At 37.6% G+C, this 10,563-nt stretch overlaps 1 protein-coding gene across 1 annotated transcript; it reads right to left on the bottom strand.

Moving 5' to 3' along the window:
* Positions 1-4,833: 4,833 nt before the first annotated feature.
* LOC128095078 (vomeronasal type-1 receptor 4-like) lies at positions 4,834-5,757 on the bottom strand. Its single transcript, XM_052713781.1, has one exon. The coding sequence runs from the start codon at positions 5,746-5,748 to the stop codon at positions 4,834-4,836; it is 915 nt and encodes a 304-aa protein (XP_052569741.1). The 5' UTR covers positions 5,749-5,757.
* Positions 5,758-10,563: the final 4,806 nt, after the last annotated feature.

The following is a 10,563-nucleotide window of genomic DNA, read 5'->3' as shown; positions in this document are numbered from 1 at the left end:
TATAAGTAAACACTTAATGGAATTTTTCTATAATCAGGACAATACCTAAAGATGGATGTAAATACTAAAACTACTACCAATTCTTTTATTTGAGATCATTGAGAATAGAGAAATGTCAACACTGGGGCTGTATGTATCATAGAAATTAAGTCCTCAGAAGAGAATGCATCTTAATCATTGATACATTGTGTGTATTTGGGTGGGGTGTTTGTGAATTACTCAGTTTTGTAGAAAAAATAAAATAAAATTTCAGCAAAATGGATTTGCTTGTTAAAAATAGCATATATTTTCTCTCATATGTACATCCTGGATAGTGATTGTTATATGGATGTAAATATAGGAGTAAATAAAGGAAATGTGCAGATAGGTAGAAAGAGCCTATATATACTGCTTCCTTGTTCTATAGAGAGGATCTAATCTCTCACCATATGTCATAGTCCTCTGAATTTTACATTTCCACTCTTCCATGTTGTTTTCTGAGTCTTGGTTGTAGGGAAAGTGTTGGAGGTGTATTAAATCAGGGCTGGCCACCCTAGAATCAGCTGTTTTCTGCATTTTTCCAGTTGTAGACTACTGTGATAATTTCTATCTGCTACAAATATAAGTTTCTTTGCTGATGAGGGCTTAGAACCACTCTTGCCTATGGGTCTCAGAATATTTACATACAATGCAATTTTAAATGATAATGGTTTAGGAAGATGGACATAGTAAGTTCACGTCTAGCATAATGACCTCATCAGCCATGAAACTAGTAAGCTAAGTTTACAATACCAGCCATGGGATCTCTCCTCTTAAGCCAGCCTTAAGGTTATTCATGAAATTTCAGGAATATGGTTTTCTAAACAAGACCTGAACAAGTGGCAGAACCACTTTGCATGCCAACATGGACAGGAAATCTGAACAAGGCTCCACTTCTACATGGAAAGCTACAGATAATTAATTTGTGCAGTAAATAAAAGGAGTATCAGTCTTCCCTAGGGATTGGTTATCCAACGTAATGTAGTCGTGCCTAAAAATATATACAAATGATCAACACTAAATGAATTTAGCAGATTTCAAATATGACAGCAATGGTAATTATTATAAAACAATCATATTTAATATATGTTATTCTATATGTATATTATGTAATTAATTAAATGTCATCATATATGCTTAATTATATATATATATATATAGCAAAAGAGACTATGAATTTGAAATTCAGCTGGGGGACAAGGAAGATGTCACCCTTTATGCCAAGAAGGAGAGAACTGAGCAAAGTATGGCACCCCTATGCTGGTAGATTTTATTTCTTATAGAATATTAATTACATAAAATAATGAGTCTCAACATGTATGATCATATCCATGGCCAACCCCAACATTACAAAGCAAAGTTCTAAATCCAACATCTGGAATATGCCTAAGCATGTTGATCGGTGTTACTGTGTCTAAACCTGGGCATTGATTCAGAGTAAACGTTGTTAGTGCCATGTGCTCTCTGAGGCATAGTGAGTGCTTTTTACTATAGAACAATATCTAGGGTCAGAAAAAAAGTTCAGAGGTTTCACAGGGTCATTTTAAAAGCATTGTCTCAATCCACCAACTTTCTACCACTGTGACTTTCAGAAATCCAGTATACCTCAACATACCTCAGTAGTCTCCATTGCTTCCTTTTTCCACCCTAAAAACTGAGTTTTGTTAGTTTAGGCTTCTTAGCAGTGACCTTCCTAGAATTCAGTCCCTTGTCAAGCATCTGTATCTTCCATTCACTTGTTTTATTTTTCTTCCCAATTGAAATACCTTAGACTAAATCCTCTGTCCTCTGTATTTGACTCTAAATGCTCTGCCTCTCAAATTTTAGGCATTTTCCACTCCTCTATGACAGTAATACATACTCCTGACACCTAGAGTTTTTGTCTTTTGGGAACATTTTTATCCAACTCATATTCACAGTTGTTCTCTCATCCCTAGTTCCCTTCAGGTTTTTGTATTCCTTCATCCATCATCATGTCTTTATCTTTCTCGCAATCTATTCCTTTATTGATATGGTTCAAATAGAAAACGCTTTCCAAGGACTTGGGTTTTGCAGGATATATTCCAAATATGATAGTATTTAGAAAAATTGTGGATACTTTTTAAGGTTAAACATAAGTGTAAGTGGTCAGTATGCATGTGACTCCTGTGTTTCATATTCCTGGGTCCTAACCCATGGTTGTAGGTTTGGAGGATGTAGCCTTTATTATGGTGAGATATTATACATATATCTCTTGACACTCCATGGTATTTATGATGAAGGAATGCTGGGTTTTGTTCAAAGTATTTCCGACATTAGGGCTGGCAAATTGGATGTTTTCTCATATCCATCCCTTCAGGGCTCATACAACACCGTGGGAGAAAAGGGAAGAAGTCTGTAACTTTCTCATGTGCCACCACCTTACCACCCTGCATAAACAGTTAGCTGGACTTTGAATTTTGTTACATAAAAATGAGGTTAGGAATATGTGTGGAAAGTCCATCACTGAGAGTGTGAGCTATGTCTTTAATTGTTATCAATTAGGCTTTTTCTTTAAGCAAAAGAACTGTAACTGAAGTTGTTTCATGCCTGACCTTTTTAAACTCCTGGGAACTTGTCTTTAAGCACTTTATCTCCAGGGCAACAAATCTTATTTTGAATTTGCTAAGGTCTTTAGCTGAAGGCCTGGTTGTGGAAGTATATTTTATTTATCAAAATTGTACAGAATAAGAAAAAGTCATCTTTCTGACCAATTACTGACAATTGTGCCCCAAAAGTGTAAAACACATGGCCAAAATGCCATGGAAAGATCGTCAAAGCTCTTCTTTCTAGGGAGGTGAGGTGGTATCACATGAGAAAGCTACAGGAGGAAAACAATTAGTGATGTGGGATGTTCTATTTGTTAAGTTGTTGCTCTGATTGGTTAATAAGCAAAACACTGATTGGCCAGTAACCAGGCAGGAAGTATAGGTGGGCCAAGCAGAGAAGAGAATTCTGGGAAGTGGAAGGCTGAGGAAGAGAGATGCTGCCAACCGATGCCATGACAAGCAACATGTGAAAGATACCGGTAAGCCACAAGCCATCTGGCAACTTATAGATTAATAGAAATGGGTTAATTTAAGGTATAAGAACTAGATAACAAGAAGCCAGCAGTATCCATACAGTTTATAAGCAATATAAGTCTCTGTGTGTTTACTCAGTTGGGTCTGAGCAGCTGTGGGACTGGCAGGCGAGTGAGATTTGTCCTGACCTGTAGAGAGCTGCGTGAAGCTGCATTCTTGAGATGGCTCTGGCTTTCGCCCCCCGCCCTCCCGATGGCGAGTGCTCTCTATGTTAAACAACTCCTTATTTGGCTTGGCTTTAAATTTCGGCTTGCTAAGGCATACGTGCACCTATCCAGGAATCCCATGTGGCGCATGATGGCTGGTGGTCTGAGACCTATATAAGGCTGGGCGGGCTCTCCCTAGGGGAGAAGAACAAAGGACACAGATTTTGAAAAGTCCTGAATAAAAAACAGCTTGAAGAAGAGCTCGGTGTTGTGTCTTCCTTGCTGGTCGAGGTAGACGCGACACTGACCCTAGGCCAGGCAGGACTGGAAAACTCTAGCTACAAATTAGTATCCACAGCCAGTCACCTCACAGACTTTACCTCATAGGCCTACCCCAGGGACTTCCCCATAGACTGTGCCTAGTGAAATCACCCCATGGATTACGTTTAATGGGACTCCTCCATGGACTTTGCCTAGTGGGGCTCCCCAACACAGAGTTATTCATTTGGTAGGTCAATCGATAAAATGCTGGTTGTCATCTGCTGTATATTCTTTAATGACCTGAAGCAGAGGAGGGCTCCATTTCTATGCTATAGTAAACAGAGCAACAATAAACATGGATGCAAATATATTTCTGTGGAAGGATATGGAGTTCTCTGGGTATCTGCCCAGGAGTGGAATAGCTGGGTCATATAGTATTTGTTTTATTTTTAGTTTTTTAAGGAACTTCCAAACTGATTTCCATAAGGACTATACTAATTGGCTTCTAAACTCTTGTGATGAAGCCAGCATTACATCCATGGCAAACCAGATAACAACATCACAACAAAGGAAATTTACAGACTAGTCTCCCTAATGAACTTTGATGCAAAATTTCTCAAAAGATATTGGCAAAAAATGTCAAGATAATATTGAAACCATCATTCATTCCCATCAATTTCTGTATGAAGGGAAAAATATTGATCACATTTTTTCCCTAAGTGGCAAGGAAAGATACTTTATCAGAGACAGTGCTGAGGACTATTGTGATAAGCTTCAGAGCAAAGCAAACTGATTGTCTCTCACGGAGCTGTAAGTAGAGTATATGGGATGTTATGGCTGAAGAAGTTTCCTGGTACTAATGGAGACTAGAATAGTTGTGAATGAACCAGGGCCTCCTGAAGCAAAGCTTCATGACTAGCCATGGGTTCAGTTTCCTAGGCAGTTAGACTGTGGGATGACAAGCTATCTGCCAAGTATCCAAGTACTCAAGATGCCCTGACAGAATGAAAGCCAGAAGCAGTGCAGCTTTTATGAGAGATTTTTTTTGCAAGTTCCTTTGTACATCAGCTGGACAAAGGGAAGCCAAGAAGGTGTAAGATAAAGAGTGAGATGGTCCTCATGCAATGGGATGAGCTCATGCAGGCTGCTAATTAAACCATCTGACAAAACTTCCAGACACATCATTTTGATTAATAGTTAAAAGACAAGATCCTTAACTTTCTGTATTGACTTTGTGAGGGTGATGGGTGAGTAAACAACCGGATACCACACAAAACATATCATTTACATATTTAAAATAAGAATTATTAATTTTTATTCCTTATCCAGATCAAACTGAGTCTAGGTACCATGAAATGATGATTTATAAGAATAAAGGGTCCAAAGCAGGGAAAACACAAAGAAGTTAGGCAAGTGATGTTCACAAGCCACCAATTGTGATTATGCAAAAGAGCAATGCAGCCTTGTAAGATTGAGGAGAGTGTATAAAAAGCCAGAAATGTAGATATCAGGATCAAGATCTTCTTTGTAGCTCTTGACTCAGGAGAGTTTCTATTGGAATCATGAGTGCTACGGATATATTGAACCTTCTGCTTGTGTTTGTACAGAATGACAATCATGAAGCCACTGGAATAGGCAATAAGAACAGAAAAAAAGACTTCAGGGCACACCACTAATACTACATAGATTGAGTCCTTGATTTCATCCTGTTCATCAGTTGAACAGTATCCAAAGTCTCGTTCTCTTGTCACATTTTTAATATTACTTTTGATAATTGGATACACAAAGAAAATGGTATTTATCAACATATACAAGACCCAGAGAATGGCAATGGAGCAGCCAATGTACTTTGAAGCTTTGACTTTTTGATCTTTACAGCAGGATTTCTTGTTACTGATGTTCATGGCTTGGAAGACACTCAGGAGGCAGGTGGTGCCAATAGACACACTCCGTCCAATTCTTTGAATGTACAAAATTAATCTGCATCCAAAGTCATTTAAAAACTGCTTCAACGCAAAAGTTGCCATTGTGTGTGCCACACCTGTAGAGAGAATGATTATGGTGTTGGCTGTCATTAGGTGCATAAGAATCAAATCTGTGGGCTTTAATTTGCATTCTCCATACCGGACTAGATAGGAGTAAAGTACAGATAAATTTCCCAGAATTCCAGTTGTAGTCTGTGACAAAAAAATTATTCTGATAGCCAGATTCCAGAATTCCATTCTGTTATTGGGAATGATTTTCTCTAGATAATGGCCAAAGCCTTTTCTCTGGCAAAATGAATGAAAAGTATTAGTAATTCAAACAGCCTACAGAGAAGATATAATCATAAAGTTCCTTATATCTAAGAACTACCATCTCAGACTAGGCTATATAACAAGACTTTCTCAATCTTAATGACAGAATAAATTACTACTTGCAATACATACTTCTTTAGAGACTGTAACTGCTCCCTGGGACAGAGGCCACCCTAAGAGGTGAGTCTTTGTACTCATAGTCAAACACCCTAGCCTCTAGGCTTTGGGCCCAGGAGCACAACCCTGTGCTCCACACCACCACCCATTGCAGTCCCAGGTTCAGGCCAGAAGGCAGGTCTCTTGCAGACAAGTCAGACTACTACCATCCCACACCAGACCCTGTAATCCACAAGCCTCACCCCTTCCAAACCTACTCACCCTCTGAGACTTCAGCTGCTCCCTGAGACAGAACATACCAGTGCCATTTAAACTAAGAGTGTTTCCCTGAGTGATAGAGTCCATCAGGACTGATTGGATGGACCAATATCTGGGATTAGAACAAGAGCTCTAGCAGAAACTCATGAACTGTTGACCAATAACTGTGGAGCTCCCATGGGACTGGACAAGGCCCTTTGGATACACAAGACAGTTGTTTAGCTTGAACTATTTTGGGAGCCCACAGACAGGGATATCAGGATCCATCCCTGGTGCATGAGCAGGCTTTTTGTAGCCCAGTGCCTAAGGTTTGACACTTTGCAAAGTCTTGATGCAGAGGGAGGGTCTTGGACTTGCCTCACCTGAATGTACCATGCTCTGCTGACTCCCCATGGGAGACCTTGACTTAAAGGAAGAGGAAATTGGGGTGTGTTGGGGGAAGGGTGGGAGGCAGGAAGTTGGAGAAGGGGGAATCTGTGGTTGGTACGTAAAATGAATAAAGATTTCTTAATAATAAAAAATGAAAAAAATGATAAAAAATAAAAAAGAAGAGCTCCCTTTGGATGGAGAGTATCAAAAGTACCAGGAGAGGCTCCCTCAGACACAAACATTGCTTGCACTGAGTAGAGGAAGAGATAGATAGATGGCAGTACAAAAATACAGTCAACAACATAAAGACCAATGTGTCACCATCAGAACCTAGTGATTCTACATCAGGAAGACCTGAATATCCAAACACAGAAAAAGCAGAAGAAAATGACCATAAATATGACTTTAAGAAGAAGATAGAGACCTTTAAAGAGGAAGTGAAAAATTCAACTAAATTAATCAAGGAAAAGACAAAAAATTGAGAGAAATCAATAACTCCCTTAAAGAAAGCCAAGAAAAGGCAATTAAACAGGTGAAGGAAACAATTCAATATTTAAAAAGTGAAATAGAGACAATAAAGAAGACAAAAAACCTGAGGGAATGCTGGAAATGAAAAAGCTGAGTAAAGGAACAGAACTACAGATGCAAGCATAAGAAAACAGAATGCAAGAGATGGAAGAGAGACTCTCTGGTGTGGAAGATATGATAGAGGAAGTAGATTTATCAGTCAATGAAAGCACTAAAGCAAACAAAGTCATAACACAAAACTTCCAACATTTGTGACACCACAAAAGTCCAAACTTAAGAATAATGGGAACAGAAGAAGGAGAAGAATACAAACTCGAAGGCACAGAAAATATATTCAACAAAATCATAGAAGAAAATTTTCCCAACCTAAAGAAGGAAATGCCAGTGAAGATACAAGAAGCTTACAGAACACCAAATAGACTGGATCCAAAAAAAAGTCCACACATCACATTATAATCATACCACTAAGCATGTAGAATAAGGAAAAACATATTAAGAGCTGTAAAGGAAAAAGGCCAAGTAACATATAAAGGCAGACCCATCAGAATAACACATGACTTCTCAATGGAAAATCAGAAAGAGAAAAGGTCTTGTACAGAGGTTTTGCTGACACTAAGAGACCATGGATAGCAACCTAGACTATTATACCCAGCAAAACCCTCAATCACCATAGACAAAGTAAACAAAATATTCCATGATAAAACCAGATTTAAACAATAACTATTGACAAACCCAGTGCTATAGAAAGCACTAGAAGGGCCGGGCGGTGGTGGCGCACGCTTTTAATCCCAGCACTCAGGAGGCAGAGCCAGGCAGATCTCTGTGAGTTCGAGGCCAGCCTGGGCTACCAAGTGAGTTCCAGGAAAGGCGCAAAGCTACACAGAGAATCCCTGTCTTGAAAAACCAAAAAAAAAAAAAAAAAAAAAAAAAGAAAGCACTAGAAGGAAAAATCCAATCTAATGAAGTTAGATAAACCCATGAAAATACAAGCAATAGATAATCCCACACCAACAAATACCAAAGAAGAGAAACACACAACACTACCACCAAAAAATAACAGGAATTAGGAATCACTGGTCATTAATATCCATTCATATTGGCGGTCTCAATTCACCTATAAAAAACACAAGATAACAGAATAGATATGAAAATAGGATCCATCCTTCTGCTACATACAAGAAACATACCTCAACTTCAGAGAGAGACACTGCCTCAGAATAAAAGGCTGGGAAAAGACTTGCCAATCAAATGGACTTAAGAAGCAAGCTGCTTTATATTCCTAATATCTAATAAAATAGACTTCAAACTAAAATCAACCGAAAAATATCAGGAAGGACATTACATATTTATCACAGGGAAAGTCCACCAAGATGAAGTCTCAATTCTGAACATTTATGCCCCCAATACAAGGGCACCTGTATTTGTAAAATAAATATTACTAAAGCTTAAATTGCACATCAAACTCTATGCACTAGTAGTGGTAGTCTTCAATATCCCACTCTCATCAAAGAACAGGTCAGCGAGACAGAAACTTAACAGAGAAATAAGGAAAATAACAGACATTATGACTCAAATGAACTTAATAGATACCCACAGAATATTCTACCCTAACACAAAAGAATATACCTTCTTCTCAGCACCCCATGGAACCTTCTCTAAAATCGACCACATGCTAGGTCTCAAAGCAAATCTCAACAGATACAAAAAATTGTAATAACCTCCTGTATTGTATCAGACCAAAATGACTTAAAGTTAGATTTCAACAGCAAAAATTACAGAAAGCCTACAGTCTCAGGGAAACTGAATAATGCCTAAATAAATAACCAATGTGTCAAGGAAGAAATAATTAAAGAAATTAAAGATTTCCTAGAATACAAGGAAAATGAATGTACAAAATATACAAGCTTATGGGACACAATGAAAGGAAAATTCATAGCATTAAATGTCCACATAAAGAAAATGGAGAAATCTCTCACTAGTGACATAACAACACACCTGAAAGCTCTAGAACAAAAAGAAGCAAACTCAACCAGGAGGAACAGACACCAGAATATAATTAAATTGAGGGCTGAAATCAATAAAATGAAAACAAAGAGAAGAGTAGAAAGAATCAATGAAACAAAGAGTTGATTCTTTGAGAAAATCAATAAGATAGACAAGCCATTATCCAAATTAACAAAAAGGCAGAAAGAGAGAGAGAGAGCACTCAAATTAACAAAATCAGAAATGAAAAGGGAGACATAACAAAAGAGAATGAGGAAATCCAGAAAATCATCAGGTCATACTTCAAAAACCTGTACTCCACAAAATTGGAAAATCTGAAAGCAATGGACAATTTTCTGGATAGATACCATGTACAAAGTTAAACCAAGACCAGATAAACTATTTAAATTGACCAATAACCCCTAAGGAAATAGAAACAGGCATTAAAAGACTCCCAAACAAAAAAAGTCCAGGACTAGATGGATTCAGTGCAGAATTCTACTGGATTTTCAAAGAAGAACTAGTACCAATACTCTTCAAATTGTTCCACACAATAGAAAGAGAAGGAACATTACCAACCTCTTTTTATGAGGCTACAGTTACCATGACAACAAAACCACACAAAAAATGTAACAAAGACAGAGAATTAGAGACTAATCTCCCTCATGAACATTGACGCAAAAATATTCAACAAAATATTGGCAAATCAAATCCAAGAACACATTAAACATATTATCCACCATGATCAATAATGCTTCATCCCAGGGATGCAAGAATAGTTTAACATACAAAAATCTGTCAATGTAATACACCATATAAAAAACTGAAAGGAAAAAATCATCATTTCATTAGATGCTGAAAAAGCCTTCCACACAATCCAATACCCCTTCATGATAAATGTCCTAGAGACATCAGGAATTCAAGGAACATGGCTAAACATAATAAATGCAATTTACAGCAAGCCAGCAGACAGCCAATATTAAATTAAATGGAGAGAAACTCAAAGCTATTCCATGAAAATCAGGAACAGGATAAGGCTGTGCACTCTCTACATATATATTCAATATAGTACTTGAAGTTCTAGGTAGAGCAATAAGACAACAAAAGGTGATCAGATGGACAGAAATTGGAAAGGAAGTAGTCAATCTTTCAATATTTGCAGATGATATGATAGTATACATAAGTGACCCATAAATTCTGTGAGGGAAACCCTACAGCTGATAAACTCCTTCAGTAGTGTGGCAGAATAAAAGATTCCCTAAAAAAATTAGTAGCCCTGCTACATCCAAATGATAATCAGGCTAAGAAAGAAATCAGAGAAACAATAGCCAAAAATAATATAGAATATCTTGGTGTAACTCTAACCATGCAAGTGAAATACCTGTATGATTAGAACTTTAAGACTCTGAAGAAAGAAATTGAAGAATATATCAGAAAATGGAAAGATCTCCCATGCTCATGCATAGAAAGGATTAACATAGTAAA

Source organism: Peromyscus californicus, unplaced genomic scaffold (assembly GCF_007827085.1).
Source record: "Peromyscus californicus insignis strain IS unplaced genomic scaffold, ASM782708v3 Scaffold_4__1_contigs__length_199733344, whole genome shotgun sequence".
Taxonomy (NCBI): Eukaryota; Metazoa; Chordata; class Mammalia; order Rodentia; family Cricetidae; genus Peromyscus; species Peromyscus californicus.
Note: the sequence above shows the minus strand (reverse complement) of the source record. Positions and strands in the feature narration are given on the sequence as shown.